The 19943-nt window shown below is 43.3% G+C and overlaps 1 protein-coding gene across 1 annotated transcript in view; it reads left to right on the forward strand.

Moving 5' to 3' along the window:
* Window positions 1–19943, forward strand: part of chd1l (chromodomain helicase DNA binding protein 1-like) — a 115784-nt gene that overhangs the window by 51966 nt on the left and 43875 nt on the right. The window contains exons 9-13 of the mRNA XM_078560132.1: window positions 232–324; window positions 2146–2242; window positions 3512–3585; window positions 11345–11455; window positions 14295–14409. Of these exons, the coding sequence (XP_078416258.1) occupies window positions 232–324; window positions 2146–2242; window positions 3512–3585; window positions 11345–11455; window positions 14295–14409 (490 nt within the window). The remainder of the gene's footprint in view (window positions 1–231; window positions 325–2145; window positions 2243–3511; window positions 3586–11344; window positions 11456–14294; window positions 14410–19943) is intronic.

Below are 19943 nucleotides of genomic sequence, written 5' to 3' on the forward strand. Positions count from 1 at the left end.
CCTTATGTGGCTCAGTGTCATACTTTGTTTTATAATGCTCCTGCCTTTGGATGTTTCATTATGTTAAAGGCTATAAGTTGTTTTATTTTGAATATTCCTTGAATTCACAATCATTTCTTAACTCCCATGATAAGGTTAACAGTTGAATATATTTCCTATAGAATTGTAATGTAGAAGGAAGTTCCGGTGCAATGGTTTTTGATTCTTTCAAAATATATATTTTAATTTCAGATGCATTTGAGAATGAAATGGGCAAGAAAGCTCGATTGATGAATATCTTAATCCAACTTAGAAAATGTGTTGACCATCCTTATCTTTTTGATGGTAAGTGGAGCAATCATTCTGAAAAAGATTTGAAAGTCATTTGGTGCTCTGTTTCACCTCTGTGATCTAAATTTAAATTCAAACCAGGCAGTGGTAGAAAAAAGAAGCTATAAGTATTTCAGGTGAAATGGTTTTGGGTAACTTTTACTGGGTAAGACTAACCACAAAATTGACAGTCTTGCACATAGTGGTCTAAGCTTGTGTGGCAAAGAATGACTGCACTTGCATTTATATGGAGACTTCTCAGATCCTCTGGATGCCCAGAAGACCTTCACAACCAATTAATTACATTAGAATTGTGGTCACTGTCATTAGTTAGGAAAATGCAGCAACTAATTTGCACACAAGGTCACCCAGATAGAAAATGAGACGACTGGTTAGTTAAACTGTTATTGATGGTATTGGTTAAGGAAGAAATGTTGGAATGCTGGGACACTGGAGTCATACCTAGCACAAAGGAAGATGGGTGTGGTTGTTGGAGGCATCTCAGCTGCAGGACATCACAGCAGGAGTTCCTCAGGGTAGTGAACTAGGCCCAGCCATCTTCAGCTGCTTCATCAATGACCCTCCTTCCATCATAAGGTCAGAAGTTGAGATGTTCGCTGATGATTGCACAATATTCAGCACCATTCGCATCAGATACCGAAGCAGTCCATGTCCAAATGCAGCAAGACCTGGACAATATCCAGGCTTGGGCAGACAAGTGGCAAGTGACATTCGCACCACACAAGTGCCAGGCAATGATCATCTCCAACAAGAGAGAATCTAACTATTGCCTCTTGATATTCAGTGGCAGTAGCATCACTGAATCCCCCACTATCAACATCCTGGGGGTTACCATTGACCAGAAACTGAACTGGACTAGCCATATAAATACTGTGGCTAAAAGAGCAGGTCAGAAGCTAGGAATCCTGCAGTGAGTAATTCGCCACCTGACTCCCCAAAGCCTGCCCACCATCTACAATGCACATGTCAGGAGTGTGATGGAAACCCTCCACTTGCCTGCAACTCCAACAAACACTTAAGAAGCTTGACACCATCCAGGACAAAGCAGCCTGCTTGATTGGCATCCCGTCCACAAACATTCACTCCATCCACCATTGACGCATAGTGTGTATCATCTGCAAGAGGCACTGCAGGGACTCATCAAGGCTCCTTAGACAGCACCTTCCAAACCAATGATCACTACCATCTACAAAGACAAGGGCAACAGACAGATAGGGACAGCACTATCTGGAAGTTCCTCTCCAAGCCACTCTCCATCCTGACTAGGAAATATATCACCATTCCTTCACTGTCACTGGGTCAAAAGCCTGGAACCCCTTTCCTAACAGCATTGTGGGTGTACCTACACCACGTGGACTGCAGTGGTTCAAGAAGGCAGCTCACCACCACCTTCTCGAGGGCGTTTAGGGCAATAAATGCTGGCCTAGACAGTGACGCCCACACCCTGTGAATGGATAAAGAAAAATACTGAAAAAGCCCTGCTTCTCTTTGAATTTTTGAGTTTGAAATATATTGAGATGAACAATACAGGACAGAAGCTTTATCTTTTAGCGAATATTGTATATTATACTTTTCAAAATGAATGTACTTCCTGCCTGTGGAAAAAGTCTTTACTTCTCATGTTGAATGTTGTAAAGCATCAATACAGAAAACTAAGAAATTAACAAAATAAAGTTTCCAGTAGCAAATTGAGAAACAGTTGATATCTATTTTTACTATAATTGCTGCTTTCATTTCTGAAAGAGTGAAAGGAAAAAATGACTGGTTTGAATTCTCAGTCCTACTTCAGTTTGCTGCTCATGAATTTTTTCTTAGGTGTGGAACCAGAACCATTCCAGATTGGAGATCATCTTGTGGAAGCGAGTGGTAAACTTCACTTACTGGATAAATTACTGGCATTTCTGCACCCCAGGTCTGATTATTAGATTCTAATCTGAAATCACAATGTCAGTACGCTTTTTTCAGTATGATTATTTTACTTTGGTTGGTATATGTCAAGTCAAAACTAATCATTTTTTGGGAGTAAATCAGGTTTTCCGTCAGTGCATGCTTAAAGAGATGCGGAATTAATAGATCCCACAAAATAATGCTGGCTCTAGATGGTAATAGCGGTACAATATTAATTTACTTTACAGTGGTATGAAATTCTTGCTTAAGTGCGAATCTCTGTCTGATCAATTAGTTCATCAAAGGGGAAAGCCAAACCACTTTGTTCTGATGCAAAACATATGGCAAAGCTGGCTTATATACCATACATTCAAGCAAAAGTTTTTGACTGAGAGCCACCTTTGCATTGGTATAATCCGTATTTTTTGAGCCAGCATTTTGGACTAGTTTAGCCAGTTTGTTAGATTTGCAGCATTTAAAGAATTTGATAATCACACAGAATCACAGTGCAGAAGAGGCCCTTCGGCCCGTTGAGTCTGCATCGACACGTGAGAAACACATGGCCTACCTTCCTAATCCTATTTACCAGCACTTGGCCCATAGCCTTTATAATCTGCCAGAAGAATTTATAATCTATGTTGCATTAATAGACAATCGTTGAGGTCTAGGTGGTAAGAATTGAGTTTTTGCCACATAATTTAACCTTGTCGTTTTCATCAATATAAAAATAGAGATAAAATACTCTGTGTATGAAGTTTAAAGTAAAAGCTTTTGGATTTATTTTTGTAGTTTTCAGCACTTTTTTATTGCTACACTTTTCCAAAGATAAATGAACAAATTAAGTTATTTTAAAATGGGGGAATATGTTAACTATTTAGTATTGTCTATATTTTCATGCAAAAATATTTTGAGAATTATGCATGAAAGGTTTTTTAGTACAAAGTCTGAAAAGATGTTAAAACCATCCACCATGAGGCTTGTGTTCCTTGCCGATGGGAGTTACCTCATCTATCATTCCTGGACACCAGGCTAAGATTGCGAATGTGCTTTTCTAGGAATTCCAACTTTATATTAAACTTTATAATAAAAGACCAACTTAAATGTTTTATTTCCTGAAAAATTGTGACTTGTAATATGTTGTCATACACCAGTATATTTGGTATCATCAGTAAGGCCTGTTACCAGAGGTACATGCATGATGTAGACTTTAAAAGGGAGAACAAACCTGGAGAGAACAATGCATCTTAAACAAAGAATATATTATTCAGTTGCAATTTTATTTTAATAATTACAGAGGTCATCGAGTGTTGCTGTTTTCTCAGATGACAAGAATGCTGGACATCTTGCAGGACTATATGGAATATAGAGGTAAAAGCTACCAATGATTTTATACATTGATTACATTTAAGCCAAAAGTGTTGGAAAAAAAAACATTTGCAGAATATTGCAGTATATTTGTCTCAATTTCCAGTTTTGTAACCAAAATGGCATCTGAGGTCTCAGAAAAGGCCTGGGCTCCATTTTGCCAGATCGCAGTTGAACTTGCTAAGTTTTGACAAGTCTTTTTGATTAATAAAAGACAAACGTGAGAACAGTATTACATTATTTAATTTGATGTTAATCCTTTTGGGGAGCATCTAAAAGACACTTGACACAGAGTCAGCTGTAGATAAAAGCAAGGCAGCAGTTTGTTCAGTACAAGTATGCACACAGGGGAAATGCTCTCTCAGAATGCTCTAAGAAGTCAATTCGAAGTTACACAATTTCTGTCAGTTATTTATACCATCTTTGGGATACCTCATCATTAACTCTCAATGTTCTTATACGTCTAGTTCGTTACATCCGTAATTACAAATGAGTTTGTAAAACAATCACGGAATGATCTGACCTTCAGCACAAATGATGTCCACAGTTTATTCCAAAACATGGACCTTGCTTATCTTATCCTGACATTTTGCTGCAGTGCCAAATTATCTTATCTGTATACCTTAGCTTGGCCCTGAGGTCAGGCAAATGGTTTATCACAGTATAACTCAGAGATCATTCATCAACTTATTTTATCCTGACCCAAAGGTCACATTCCTTAACTTATCATGAACTGGCTGATGGGCTAGTTATTAACTTCCTGGCTTGGCCAAAAGGCCATTTTCCCTATTGCACCCATTCTAGTTTTTTTTTCTGCGAACACTTTTAAAACTTATATCCACAACCTGTGCTAGCATGGGTGATCCCATAATGTATCCTGATATGCCACTTTAATCTGATAGAAATTCTGTTCATTATGATGTAATCTTGTTGCTGCATAAATAGTTAGTGGACAAGTCAAAAATATTCAAGTCTGGTCCAGGAAGTGACTTCTTGCAGGAAAACAGCTAATTTTGGTTGCTTGAACATAGATTGCTGAAATGTTTGTTGCAATTAGTACGCCTCTCTAGAGTTTTTTTTGTAGATGCAAGAAGAGGATGAAAGAAGCGATATTTGGACGATATGGTTACACCTGAGGTGGTCTGCCTACATCCGCCTTTGCTCACATTGCACAAATCCAGGCTCACCTATCTGTGAATGTCTGAAGGCAGGTGTTTGCTCATGTTGAACTCCAAAGGGGGGCAATGATGGAGTTAGGCCACCTACCATGCTCCAGTCTGACATGCAGATCAATTCCACACAGGAGTGGCTCTCTGATCCTAAAACATGTGTCATAAGCGAGGCTGTTATATATTCAAGTCCAAGGCCGCTATTCCAGCAGTGTACAGACTCATGAGAGATTCTTCCACTATGTAAATTACTTCTGCCACTTGGCTCAGTTACAAATGCCCATGGTGTTACCATGTGTCCTTGGTTGCGACTGGGTGCAATTAACACATCCATTGATGTTGCTGCACCGCTAATGTTGTTATGCGCAGTATCAAGTTAGACTAGATGATGATATTCTGATAGCAGCTTTATTTTATATATAGTCCCATCGGATCAGAATATCTGAACTTTGCAGCTGAAGTAGGACATGAACTAGCTCTTTGCAGGGCAAGTTGCTTCTCCTCCACAACTACCATGACATGCTCTTTCTCATTCACATTCTGTGATTCACTTTGTGCCACTTTCCTAAACTCTTCCAATGCTGACCCCAGCTTGATACTCGGATGCCCTTTCCGTTTTGGGTTTGCTCCCTCCAAGTTGTCCTGCAAGCCGAAGTAATGAGAAGATGTTGGACAAAAACAGAATTACCTGGAAAAACTCAGCAGGTCTGGCAGCATCGGCGGAGAAGAAAAGAGTTGACGTTTCGAGTCAAGTTTTCCGCCAACTCCAGCATGATGCCACCACCAAACACATCTTCCAATCACCCCCCCCGGCGGCATTCCGTAGGGATCGTTCCCTCCGGGACACCCTGGTCCACTCCTCCATCACCCCCTACTCCTCAACCCCCACCTATGGCACCTCCCCATGCCCACGCAGAAGATGCAACATCTGCCCCATCACTTCCTCTCTCCTCACCGTCCAAGGGCCCAAACACTCCTTTCAAGAGAAGCAGCATTTCACTTGCATTTCCCCTAACTTAGTCTACTGCATTCATTGCTCCCAATGCGGTCTCCTCTACATTGGAGAGACCAAATGTAAACTGGGCGACCGCTTTGCAGAACACCTGCGGTCTGTCCGCAAGAAAGACCCAAACCTCCCTGTCGCTTGCCATTTTAACACTCCACCCTGCTCTCTTGCCCACATGTCTGCCCTTGGCTTGCTGCAATGTTCCAGTGAAGCCCAACGCAAACCGGAGGAACAGCACCTCATCTTCCGACTAGGCACTTTACAGCCTTCCGGGCTGAATATTGAATTCAACAACTTTAGATCTTGAACTCCCTCCCCCATCCCCACCCCCTTTCCGTTTCTTCCCCTTCTCTTTTGTTTTTCCGATAATTTATATAGATATTTCTTTTCCCACCTATTTCCATTATTTTTAAATCTGTAATGCCCTGTCAGTCTTTCCACCCCACCCCCACTAGAGCTGCATCTTGAGTGTCCTGCCATCCATTCTTAATTAGCACATTCTCTTAGATAATATCACCACCTTTAACACGTATTTGTTCCTTTGTCTGTGACATCCTTTGATTATCTGCTCCTATCACTGCTTGCTTGTCCCTACTACCACCACCCCCCCCCAACTTCTCTCCCTCCACCTTAAACCAGCTTATATTTCACCCCTCTCCTAACTTTATTCAGTTCTGCTGAAGGGTCATGAGGACTCGAAACGTCAACTCTTTTCTTCTCCGCCGATGTTGCCAGACCTGCTGAGTTTTTCCAGGTAACTCTGTTTTTGTTTTGGATTTCCAGCATCCGCAGTAGTTTTTTGTTTTTAAGAAGATGTTGGAGTTTGAAGAGAGAACATTCAAGTGCCTCTAACATTTGTATGCAGATAACATAGTAACTGTTCCAGGCAGAAGACCACCTACGGCCCATCTAGTCCACCTATCTGCAGTATTCCCTAGGTGCATTTGTAATAACCCTGAGTCCTATTCATTGACAAGAAACTGTCTAGTTCCTTCTTGAAACCCATTAAAGTTTCTTGTTCCACCAGCTGTGCAGATAATCTGTATCCCTCATTTACCACCCTTTTTGTGTAAGTCATCATACATCATGAAGTTATGTTTGTTGGCAGAATGTTTTCAGGGTACAGCTTTAATGCTGTAAGTGTAACAAAATTTGAAAGTGAAATGCCCTTGCTGCGATGTGCTAAACAGTGTACAGTTATGGGTATCTTTGTGCTTTGCATGTAGCCACAGACAAAATGTAATGGGTTGAGAGGAAACTCTTGGTGCCACGTGTACTTTAAGTATCGTAGATAATCTTGTCGCTGCATTTGTTGATGCCTAGAAACTTCTGTGCATCTACCTCCTGCATTGTAAGGTTCCTTTACTATTTCCAATGGCCGATTCTTAGCTCAAGTGTTGAAGTGTCTATGCCTCACAGGAATAGCTCCAGTTTTGAATCTCCAAAATATTAAATTTTCCTTATTTTAGAACTGCTGGTTACCACATTCCAAAATTTGCAGTTGATACTCCCCATTAAATTGTGCAAGTTAATTTATCTTTAAATACATGTTACAGTCCTTTTAAGGTGTTGTGCATAGGATTACATGGTACTACATAGAATATTCAACATAGAAATTGGTCATTTGGTCCAACCAGTTCTTGCTGGTGTTTACGCTCCAGTCACGCCAACTCCTGTCTTTCCTCACTTAACTCCAACAGCATAGCCCGCCATTCCTTTCCCCCTCATATACTTCCTATCGATACTATAGATCTATACTGTTTGCTCCAATCACCCACTGTGGTAGTGAGTTCCACATTCTCACTACTCTCTGGGTAAGAAGTTCCTTATTTGATTTCTTGGTGACTATATTATATTGATGGCCAACAGACCTGGCAGTATCTGTGGGGAGAGAAACAGAGTTAATGGCCAGGATTTTCCTGTCGGCAATTTGGGGGCGGATTAAGGCCATTGACAGGATAATTAAGATTGTTAAAGACCCTGCCCGTCCAACCTTCAGGTTTATTTCAGGTTTTCAGCATCCACAGTATTTTGCTTTTGTGTTATATTAATGACCTGTAGTTTTGTTGTTCCCCACATGTGGAACATTCTCTCTGTGTCTACTTTATCAAAACCTTGCAGAATTTTAGAGACCCCCGTTTGGTCAGCCCTCAGCCTTCGCTTTTCAAGAGCAAAGGGACCCAGTCTGTCCATCCTCCTGATAGGTATATCTCCTGCCTTCCTAATATTTTTTCTTATACCTGCAAGGAAAATTCTGTCCTCCCTTCTCAAACTGTGTAAGCTTGAGATTAAAGGCTAAAATCATGCTATAGTTTGCCCAGTATGCACATAACTGGCCCCAACAGAAAGTTTAATTCAATATGCCTGTTTAAAGGTTCAAATCATACACTGCACTGTTGTTACCAATTTCTTGCGACAAAAGAGGAAATTACACCTAGTACTTATTGAATAGAGGAATATGCTCTTTCAGAGTCAATCATTTAATTACAAGATTGCGAACAATACCTAACAGTAATTAAGATTTTATTAAAATTGCAAATTTTAATATTGAGTATTGTAATTTGAAATCTTTCAGGCAGATCAAAAAGAAGAATTTATCAACTATTTTTATCAGTCATTTAATTCACACCCTGCATTCCATGATATTGAAATGCCACTAGAAAGTTAAATTCATTATTGTTTTATGAGTTTGCTGAGCTGCATGAGGAGTGCTGTATTCCTATTTTGTCAAAAACAATTTTTGCAATTTTTTAAATGAATAAAACTTTTGCAGATTTTTGTTAAAAACAAGTTTGATTTGGTCTCCATAAACTAACTTACAGGAAGAGCCGTCCTTAGGAATTCACCTTTTTATCATCGTAAATAATCCCTTTATTGATACACATTGATAAATTGGAGGTACTTTGACTTTGGGCAGTAGTGTAAAACAGCTGATATTCAATCTATTTTACTTTGTCACTAAAGATCAAAATTAACTTCAATTCATACCCTCTAAATGGGGGAAATTTGTAAACGCACAATGCGTTCACATTCTAAAAGTTACGGGGAAACCTGATTTGTGTGTTCTTGTGTCGTTTTTAGCATTACTATGAAGCAATTCCCACTAGAGGTGATGTGTAGATGAGGTTAATAGCAAAGTGAACTGATAAAAGGGAGAAAGACTTTCGTTTATATAGCATTTTTCATGATCACAGGACGTCTCAACATGCCTTAGTCAATGAAATGCTTTTGAAGTGTAGTCACTGTTGTATTACAGGAAATGTGGCAGCCAATTTGAGCACAGCAAATTCCCATGAATAGCAATGTGATAACCTGAAAATCTGTTTTTATGATGTTGATTGAGGGATAAACATTGGCCAGGACACCAGGGATAACTACCCTACTCTTCTAGATCTGCCTATCTACCCCCAGCACCTAGCCTCCTATCACCTGAATTTTCACACCCATTCCCCAGCAAAGCAATGATTTCTGCTGGTTCAAGAGGGAATTGAGGTCTGGATATAGAAATGAGACACAGGGGTTAAAACCTTTCTAGGCCTCAGCATGCAAGCTTATTGATGTCCCAGGACCCTTGTACTAAATGATCCTTCTCCATGACTGACCCTCACTGATCCTCACTCACTGATCCCAGTACTGACCCTCACTGATCCTCACTCACTGATCCCAGTACTGACCCTCACTGATCCTCACTCACTGATCCCAGTACTGACCCTCACTGATCCTCACTCACTGATCCCAGTAATGACCCCCACTGGGAATCCTCACTCATTGATCTCTGAAGGCGGAGGGGCATGTTAGTGGGGTAGTGAAAAAGGCATATGGGACACTTGCCTTTATCAATCGAGGCATAGATTACAAAAGTAGGGAGGTCATGTTGGAGTTGTGTAGAACCTTGGTGAGGCCACGGCTGGAGTACTGTGTGCAGTTCTGGTTGCCACATTATAGGAAGGATGTGATTGCACTGGAGTGGGTGCAGGGGAAATTCATCTGGATGTTGCCTGGGATGAAACATTTAAGTTATGAAGAGAGGTTGGATCGACTTGGGTTGTTTTCGTTGGAGCAGAGAAGACTGAGGGGCGACCTGATCGGGGTGTTCAAAATTATGAGGGGCATGGACAGGGTGGATAGGGAGCAGCTGTTCCCCTTAGTTGAAGGGTCAGTCACAAGGGGGCATAAGTTCAAGGTGAGGGGCAGGAGGTTTAGGGGGGATGTGAGGAAAAACTTTTTTACACAGAGGGTGGTGACGGTCTGGAATGCATTGCCTGGGAGGGTGATGGAGGCGTGTTGCCTCACATCCTTTAAAAAGTACCTGGATGAGCACTTGGCACGTCATAACATTCAAGGCTATGGGCCTAGTGCTGGTAAATGGGATTAGGTAGGTAGGTCAGGTGTTTCTCACGTGTCAGTGCAGACTCGATGGGCCGAAGGGCCTCTTCTGCACTGTGATTCTGTGATAACATTTGGGCTATAAACTACACAGTATAGAGGAGTACTGCATTTTTGGAAGTCCAGTTTGTTTGTTCAGACAGAAGGAGAACTGGGTGTTTTCCTGATGTTTCTATAAATATTTATGCCTCAACCGTCTGCACAAAACAGGTTACCTGGTGATTTTATCTCATTGGGTGCCACATTTGCTTACATAATAGTCATTACATTTCAAAAAGTAATTAATTGGATGTGAAGCACTTTGGGACTTCCTGAAGAAGGGAATGGCAGTATATAAATTTCTTTTTTTTTCAAACAAGGGGGGGACTCACTCCCATTAGTAGAATATTAATGTAGTACCAGTTGCCAATTCGACACCACCTTCTGGTGATTTTCTTTGTTCCTGGTAGAATTTCTAAGGGAATGGAGTCCCCAGGACCTGTCATACTCCCTTGTATAAGTTTATTGTTAGGGATATTTAACCAGCTTCGTTATTGGGTAGAGGCAGTGAAGTGTTACATTTTTTTTGTTTTGGACTCAAGTAAAGTGCTTAGTTAATTAATAATTTGCAGGTTTGAGTGCTTGCTTACATGAACTGTCTCGACACTGAGCCCAAGGAACATATCTAATTAAAAATCCAAAAATATAATGGTTGCTGAAAGGAACCTAATTACTCACATAAAACAACGAACCACGTTACTTATATTTCAGATATATTGGAAGTTTGCGCATTCAAGTCCCTCGTTCCAGAGACTTAAGCACATAATCTATGTTGATGCTTCAGTGTAGTACTGATAGAATGTGACACTGTCGGAGGTGCTGTCTTTCAGATGAGACATTAAACCGAGGTCCTGTCTGCCCTCTCTGGGCAATGCAGAAGACCCCCGGCACTATTTCAAAGAAGAGCAGGGGAATCCTCCATGGTGATTGGCCCAATGTTTAACCCTCAACCAATATCCCTAAAAGTAAATAATCTAGTCATTATTACATTGTGAGACATTGCTGTGCATAGGCTGCCCACCGCATTTCCCACATTACAACAGTAACTACACCTCAAAATATTTAATTGGCTATAAAGTGTTCTGGGAAACCCCAAAGTCTTGTAAGGCACTGTATAAATGCAAGGCTTTCTTTCTATGTTTTGGTGATTCTTTTCTTTAAGGTTACAGTTATGAACGTTTGGATGGATCAATACGAGGCGAGGAGCGATATCTTGCTATCAAAAACTTTAATCAACAAGATATTTTTGTTTTCCTTTTAAGCACCAGGGCAGGTTAGTAGAAACAAGAATGATATGTCATATAATTAATCTGTCTATTCAGAATCATAGAATTTAATAGCACAGATGAGGCCTTTTGGTTCATCTTTTCGACCGTGCCTCTCTGAAGGTGTTATCCATCCTACCCTTTCCCTATACTCTTTTAAATGTTTCTTTTTCAAATGTAGAATGGTTACAGCATGGAATGAGGCCATTCAGCCAGCTGTGTCTCTGCAAGAGCAACTCGTCTAGTTCTACTTCCTAACCCTTTCCCTGTCGTCCTGCATAGTTTTCTCTTCCAATAAGATAACTATTGGATAATTATCCAAATCCCTTTCAAAAATCACAATTTTTAGAAAATCATTCATGTGATGTGGGTGTTGCTGGCTAGGCCAGCATTTATTGCACATCCCTAATTACCCTTTAGGTGGTGGTGAGCTGCCCTCTTGAACCACAGCAGTCTATGTGGTGTAGGTACACCCACAGTGCTGTTAGGGAGGAACTTCCAGGATTTTCACCAAGTGACAGTGAAGGAACAGCGATATATTTCCGAGCCAGTATGGTGAGTGGCTTGGAGGGGAACTTCCAGGTGGTGGTGATTCCATGTGTCTGCTGCCCTTGTCCTTCTGGATGGTAGCAGTCGTGGGTTTGGAAGGTGCTCTCTAAGGAGCCTTGTGGATGGTACACACTGCTGCCACAGTGCCACTTGTGGATGGTACACACTGCTGCCACTGTGCATCGGTGGTGGAGGGTGCAAACATTTGTGGATGGGGTGCCAATCGAGCGGGCTGCTTTGTCCTTAAGGCGTCAAGCTTCTTGTATGTTGTTGGAGCTGCACTCATCTAGGCAAGTGGAGAGTATTCCATCATACTCCTGACTTGCACTTTGCAGATGGCGGACAGGCTTTGGGGAGTGAGTTACTTGCCACAGGATTCCTAGCCTAGCATTTATGTGGCTAGTCTAGTTCACTTTCTGGTCAATGGTAATCCCCAAATGTTGATAGTGGGGGATTCAGTGATAGTAATGCCATTGAATGTCAAGGGGTGATAGTTAGATTCTCTCTTGTTGGAGATGGCCATTGTTGGCATTTGTGTGATGCGAATGTCACTTGCCATTGTCAGCCCAAGCCTGGAAATTGTCCAGGCCTTGCTGCATTTGACTCAGCCTCCACCTATTCTCAGGCAGTGCACTCCAGATCCTGACCACACGCTGTGTGATAAAGTTTTCCCTCATATCACCATTGGTTCTTTTGACTTTCAGCTTAAATTTTGCCAAGGGGAACAGTTTCTCCCTATGCGCTCTGTCCAGATCCCTCACGATTTTGAACATCTCGATCTAATCTCCTCTCAACATTCTCTTCTCTAAGGAGAACAATCCCAGCTTCTCCAATCTATCCACATAACTGAGGCTCCTCATCCCTGGAACCATTCTCATAACTTTGCACCCACTCTAAAGCCTTCACATCCTTCCCTGTGTAATGTCCACAATATTTTAGTTGAGACTGAACCAGTATTTTATAAAGGTTTGTTGTAACTTGCTTGCTTTTATACTGTATGCCTCTATACATAAACCCCAGAATCCTGCATACCTTTTTAACTACTTTCTCAACCTGCCCTGCCACCTTCAATGATTTGGGCATATATACCCCATGTCTCTCTGTTTCTGCATCCCCTTTAGAATTGTACCCTTTAGATTATATTGCCTCTTGTCATTCTTCATACTTAAATATATCACTTTGCACTTCTCGCCATTGAATTTCATCTGCCATGTGTCTGCCCATTCTGCTAGACTGTCCATGTCCACTTGAAACCTAACAGTGTCTTCCCCACAGTGCACAATTTTGGGTCATCTGCAAATTTTGAAATTGTGCCCTGTACACTTAAGTCTAGGGCATTAATATATATCACAAAAAACGGTGGTCTTAGGCACGGGTCCTGGGGAACTCTACTGTAAGTCTTTCTCCAGTGCCGAAAACAAATGTTCGCCACTGGTCTGTTTCCTGTCAGTCAGCCAATTTCACTGTCACTGTCCCTTTTATTTCATAGGCTTCAACTTTGCTGGCAACCCTGTTATTTGGCACTTTATCAAATGCCTATTGGAACTCCCTATAGACCACATGAATTGCATTACCCTCATCAATCCTCCCTGTTATCTCATCAAAATCATGTTGATTAAACACAATTTGCCTTTAACAAATCCATGGCGGCTTTCTTTAATTAATCTATACTGAGAGACTGCACATATTATCACCGATTTTTTTTCTCCCTAAAAGCTTTCCCACCACCAGGGTTAAACAGACTGACCTTTAGTTTCTTGGTTTATCCTTACTCTTTTTTTTGAACAAGAGTGTAACATTTGTAATTCTCCAGTCCTCTAGCACCAGCTCCATATATAAGGAGGATTGGAAGATTATGGCCAGTGCTTCTGCAGTTTCCACCCTGGCTTTTCTCAGCATCTTCGGATGCATCCCATCCAGTTTTGGAGATTTATCAACTTCAAGTACAGCCAAATTTTCTAATACCAACTTTTAGCCCATCTAGTATTTCAACAACCTCCTCATTCACTTTGAATCTGGCAGCATCTTCTTCCATGGTCAAGACAGATGAAATTAGCACTTCAGCCATGGCCTCTGCCTCTATGCGTCTCTAATCGGCCCCACCTCTCCTTACTTAATTACCTGATCTGGAACATCTCTATCAGATCTTGTCTTAATCTTCCTGTCCTAACTAAAAGGGCGACAGTTTCATTAGCTTCACCTATAACCAAAGCAATAACCAATATATTTCACCCGCTTTATGGCATCTTCTGCAAAGTTGAGTTTGATTCAGCTCTGATCTGTTTTTTTTTAATCTAGGTGGAGTCGGAATGAATCTTACTGCTGCTGACACTGTCATATTTGTGGACAGTGATTTTAATCCTCAAAATGACCTCCAGGCAGCAGCGAGGGCCCACAGGATTGGCCAGCAAAAGTGAGTGAATTGATGTTCTGTTGAATCTTTAGTTGTGTATCTGATGCTGATTATCATGCAATCTTGAGGGATTTTGATGCAACTTCAAATATCTGGATTTTGTGCCTTTCGCAGGTTTGTTGCACTCAACTTTTACTTTCTGTAAAGCATTGTTTTGTTTTAAAATTTGTTCCTTAAAGCTCTTTGCAGTTAATCATTGAGGGTCAATTTTATTTCAGCCAGTCTGTTTAGTCTTGTAAACTTGAAAATTATTGAAAATTGTCCTGTTTATAAAATATTTATGAAATAATGGTTAGCAGGGTGATGGTAGGCTGAATTTACTTGGGTGAAGCAACTAGAAAAGTTTTGGGACTCGGGCTGGTCAAGATGCCCAAGAATGGCTAAAAAAAAGATTTTTAATACTAGCCCTCTTACACAGGGTGGGTTCGAGGGGATGGGGAGAACGAGATAATGAATGGAATGCTCCTTTCTTTCATCCCACCCATTCGTGAATGGTTGTCGGACTTTCTAATATTTGTATTATAACGCCTAGATAAATCATGGAAAAGAACAAGGAACACTCCTCCCCTGACCTGTGTCCCAGCTATCCCCATTTTATAGGTGTACAAATACCCATCACCTGTTTAACAAAGTAATTGCCATTAAACCTTAACAATGTAATTGCCAAAAATATTGACATTTATGAAGGAAGAGGATGCTGACAAAATACTGGTAGAAGCGAAGATAGGAGAGGTAATGGATAGGGTGAAAATTGACAGACAGGATTTTCTGGAAAGCCTGGCTATGCTTAGAGTGAATAAGTTACCTGGTTCGGATGTCTTGTATACCAGATTGCGAAGGGAAGACTGGGTGAAAACAGTGGGAGGGCTTGCCGTAATCTTCCAATTTTCCCAAGATGCAGGGAGGTATCAGAAAGATATGACACCCCTGTTCAAGAAAGGGTATAAGGACGTTCCTAGTAACTACAGGCTGGTCAGTTTAACATCAGTGGTGGATAAGGTTTTAGAAACAATAATCAGGGGAAAATTTAACAGCATTTGGAGAGGTTTGAGTTAATCAAGGTACGGATTTGTAAAAGGCGGATCATGTCTGACTAATCCAACTGAATTTTTTGTTGAAGTAACAGAAATTGATGAAGGAAATGCAGTGGATGTTGTTTATATGGATTTTAAGAAAGAGTTTGACAAAGCACCACATAAAAGTTTGTTTAACAAAATTGAGGCTTATGAAATAGGAAGATTTTAAAAATTGGCTTAAGGACAGAAAACAGTGAGTTGTGGTAAATAGTTATTTTTCAGGCTGGGGTGTTTTTCCCAAGGTTCAGTGCCGATATATATAAATGACTTGCTATATATAAATGACTTGGATATTGGGATGGAGTTTAAAACTTCAAAATTTGCTGATGATGCCAAATTTGGAGATGGAGCAAACAGTGAAAATAATACCAATCCACAGCAACAGTTCTCAACACACTTTAGGAAGGATGGGAACGTCCTTGAGAGGGTGCAGAGGTGATTTACCAGAATGGTTCCAGCAATGAGAGAAGTTAGCTACAGGTTAGGCTGAAGAAGATGTTTTTTTTCTCCTGGCAGCAAATTAAGTTAAGGAGAGATTTGAGAGAGGTGTACAAGTTTATGACAGGTTTAGATAATGTAGAGAAAGGAAAGCTGTCCCCATTAGCTGATTGTACAAGGACTAGCTAGATGGGGACACAGATTTAAGGTTTAGGGCAAGAGATACAAGTCAGATGTGAGGAAGAACTTTTGTGCACAGCGAGTGGTAATGACCTGGAACTCATTGCCTATGAGTGGGGGGACACAAACATCGGGTGGAATCGCCCCAGATTTGCACTAAGTGTGGTAGCGGGCAGGTAAAATGACATTTTACCTGCCGGCCATGATGGTGGGTTTTCACGCTGTATCGTCCCAAACCCGCCGCGTTATTTATGCATTCCCAGGAAACACGACGTTTCCATGGCAGGCAGGCTGTCATTCGTCCGCCCGCAATCACCTTGCTGCTTCAGCACGCCGGGCGCTTTATTTAAACTCCAGCCGTGTGCACACATCTCAGTGCTTCCAAACCATGACTGCTGCAGGGAAGAGAGAGCCCTGAAAGGCAAAAAGACTGCAGCCCCCAGGTTTAACGACAGGAACGCCTTTTGGATGCCGTGGAGTCCCGCCGGGATATCCTCTACCCCCGCTCTGGCCACAGGATGGACAATGGCATGACCAACCAAGCTTGGGAGGTGGTGGCAGTGGTGGTCAGCACCAACGCCCTTCAAAAGAGGACACCCATCCACTGCCGCACGAAGATAATGATCTCCTCCATTCCGCCAGGGTAAGTCACTCTTCTCACCACTCTCAACTTTCACATTCACAAGCCCATCACACATCCACAGGGCCCTCACTCACTGCCGGTTCAAGGGACAATCACTCTCTCTCACTCTCAGTCATTGTCCTCATCCTGTCCATGGGACCACTCACCACCCACCCGTGCCAGGCATATGGCCTGGCAGGCATCCTGTTTACATTTTCTCCATCTCTATTCATGCAGGACAAACTAGCACACAACAACAGAGAGAGGTCGCTGACCGGTGAAGGAATGCCTGAAATCAGGGTCCTCACGGACTTTTGAAAACAAAGCCATCCAGCTGACCGGTGATGATCTGAATCGGTCCTCTGCTGACGTTGAGGCAGCAGTGCTCTACCAAGTGAGGGTCCAGCAGTGCAACATACATCAGACAACCGCGCTGAGAGTGATGTGTCCTGTTTCACAGGCCACTGCCATACACTAATTATCTCCCTTTGCTTCCACAGACAAATCTGGGAAACAGCTGATGGAGTCCCTGACCCAGGGCCTCCAATCAAGCCCCGAAGAAACCTTTGAAGAGGAATCTGGAGGCACCCTCCTTGAAGTCCCGGCAAAGCACTCATCAACACCCTCCACCTATGCAGAGACACACACCTCGGTGGGACCTAGCTTTCGAATAGTTTTGGGATCACAACCTGGTGAACACATTGCACCGACTGATCTACAGCAGTTGGCAGCAGGGACTTCACTGGTGTCCGGCACTCGGAGGACTTTTGGAGGCCAGAAATTTGCTGAGTCTGAGTCAGATGATGAGCCTCTGGACTCGGTCACATTGCAGTTGCTTGAGCTGCAAAGGCAAGCTCGGGAACATCAGGAAGGGATGTCTGCTGCACTCCTCAGATTGCAAGGCACGATGCCGGAATCCATCCGCTTTCACTCTGAGGTAATAGCGCTGGCATTCCAATGCACCGAGGTCAACACTGGTAAGATGGCGGCCGCCATGGAAACCTTGGCCCAGGACATTGGTCCTGCATTCAGTGCAGGCTCAACTCCATCGCTGATGCCATAGTTGGCCTCCAACAGTCTGTATGCAAGAACTCTCACTCCAGCTACCCCTTCTCATCAAGGAGGCAGCCTGGGGCCCTTGGGCACCCAAAGGGAGGAGGATCAGCAGGTGCACACTCCGGGGCCATCCATCCAGGTGACTCCAAGAGTGTCTGGCCCAAATGAATCCCCCCTTCCTGTGACCTCAGCAGCTCCAGCTCCACAGGCTGAGGAGGGTGCCACTGCTACACAGCAGGATCCCCAAAGCAGGCCAGGGCCCTCCAAGTCTCGGCTCCCCAGAGGACGCCCGTCAAGGTCATCGCAGATAGGGCGTTGCTGTCAGCAGACTGCTTTCATCTCTGCTGTGGATGTCTGGGGATCACCAAGGTGTAGCAGCACGTTTAGGTAGGTTAAGATGTAGAAGCACAGCCTGGCATGGGTGTTAAACATTTGTACATACTGTCAACTATTGTCAATAAACTCCCAAGAATGTCTCCCTGCCTGTGGCTCCTTGTTCTGATGAGCAGCTTTCTTGTCACTCAGACTTGAAACCTACCTGCACAAGATAAAGGCAGGTGTCTCAGTCCAGGGCCACTTCCCTGTGCTCCGTGCAGCCTTCAGACCAAAGTGATGGTCCAGCCTCACAACCCCTGGACACATTACAGATGCCTGTACTTCGTTCGGTGCTTGTCATTGCTGCCAGAATGTAGTGGGCAGGCGTCACAGAGTTCTCTCATTCTCCCTGTGTGCTCTCAGCACCTTTAAGGTGGGGCTGGTCCCCATCTGTTCAGTATCTGATGCTGTGCTCCTGAAGGGCTCAGGTGCTAAAGGCGGACAAAGGATCAGGTACTTCTAAAGTTTCATGGCTGCGTCTGTATGACATGACGCTGATCACAGAGCGCAAGTGAGTTGCCATCAGCCAGACAGGAGTCAGACATTCTCAGAGGCTATGTGAAGATCTATGGAGTGTCCTCACTGCATATCGTTATCACCCTCCTGCCATCAAGCAACTATTAGGGTCTCCATGACGGGAACATTCTCACAGAGGGTATTTGCGCTGCCATAAGCCTCACTAGAGTCAAACGTTCACAGATGCAATGTGAAGATCTATGGGGTCACCTCACTGCATGTTGTCATCATTCTGCACAAATGTAGCAGCTATGAAGGCCTCCTGAGCGTGCCTGCCTCGTCTAGTCAGTGCGAGGGCCTCATCCCCATCATCGCCGCCTTTGAGGACCTCCTCACCTCAATCCCTGTCAGTGAGGTCCTCATCGGAGCAGACCTCCAACTCCTCCATTTCCTCCTCAGCCAGCTTGTTGCAGGTTGTAAAGGGCGCAGCAGATGATGACGATGCGTGACACATCTCCACCAGACGGGTCCAAGCACCAGAACCTCATCTTCAGCATCCCGATGGTCTGCTCCACCAAGGTGCAAGCTGCAGCATGAGCTTCATTATACTGTCTCTCTGCTGCAGTCTGAGGCCGTTGCATGGGTGTCATCAGCCACATCCTCTGCGGGTAGCCCTTGTCCTGGAGGAGCCATACCTGCAGCTTCTCTGGACCCTGGAAGACTTCGGGATCAGTGACTGTCTGAGAATGTAGCAGTCGTGCACACTCCCTAGAAGCCATGTGCACATCTGCAGGATGTGTTTCTGGTGGTCACACACCAGCTGCACATTCAGCGAGTGGAGGTTGATATAGTTCACCACGTGTTGCGACGGAGATCTTGAGTGCCAAGTAAGTGCAGTCAGTTGCACCCTGCACTTGTGGGAAGCCCAAGATCTTGGCGAATCCAATCGCTCTTGCATCCTGGCTGTCCTGGTTCCGGGCGAAATTCACAAAGTTGTGTGCCCTCACAAAGATGGCATCCATGACCTCATGGATGCATTTGCGGGTGGAGGCTTGTGAGATCCCACAGAGGTCACCTGTGGAGCCCTGAAAGGAGCCACTGGCGTAGAAATTGAGCACCGCGGTCACTTTCACGGCCACTGGCCACGGATGCCCTCCATGTCCCCATGGCACCAAATCCTACAATAGCTAGCAGATTCCCCAGTTCCCTAGAAATGCGCAGTCTTTGGCGACACTGGATCTCAGTCTTCTGGAAAAATGAAAGGCGGCGTCAATAGATCCTGTGTGTTGTAGGCACCAACCAGTGACGGCTTGCTGCGGCTCTTGGGCAGC

Source organism: Cetorhinus maximus, chromosome 16 (genome assembly GCF_964194155.1).
Source record: "Cetorhinus maximus chromosome 16, sCetMax3.hap1.1, whole genome shotgun sequence".
Lineage (NCBI taxonomy): Eukaryota > Metazoa > Chordata > Chondrichthyes > Lamniformes > Cetorhinidae > Cetorhinus > Cetorhinus maximus.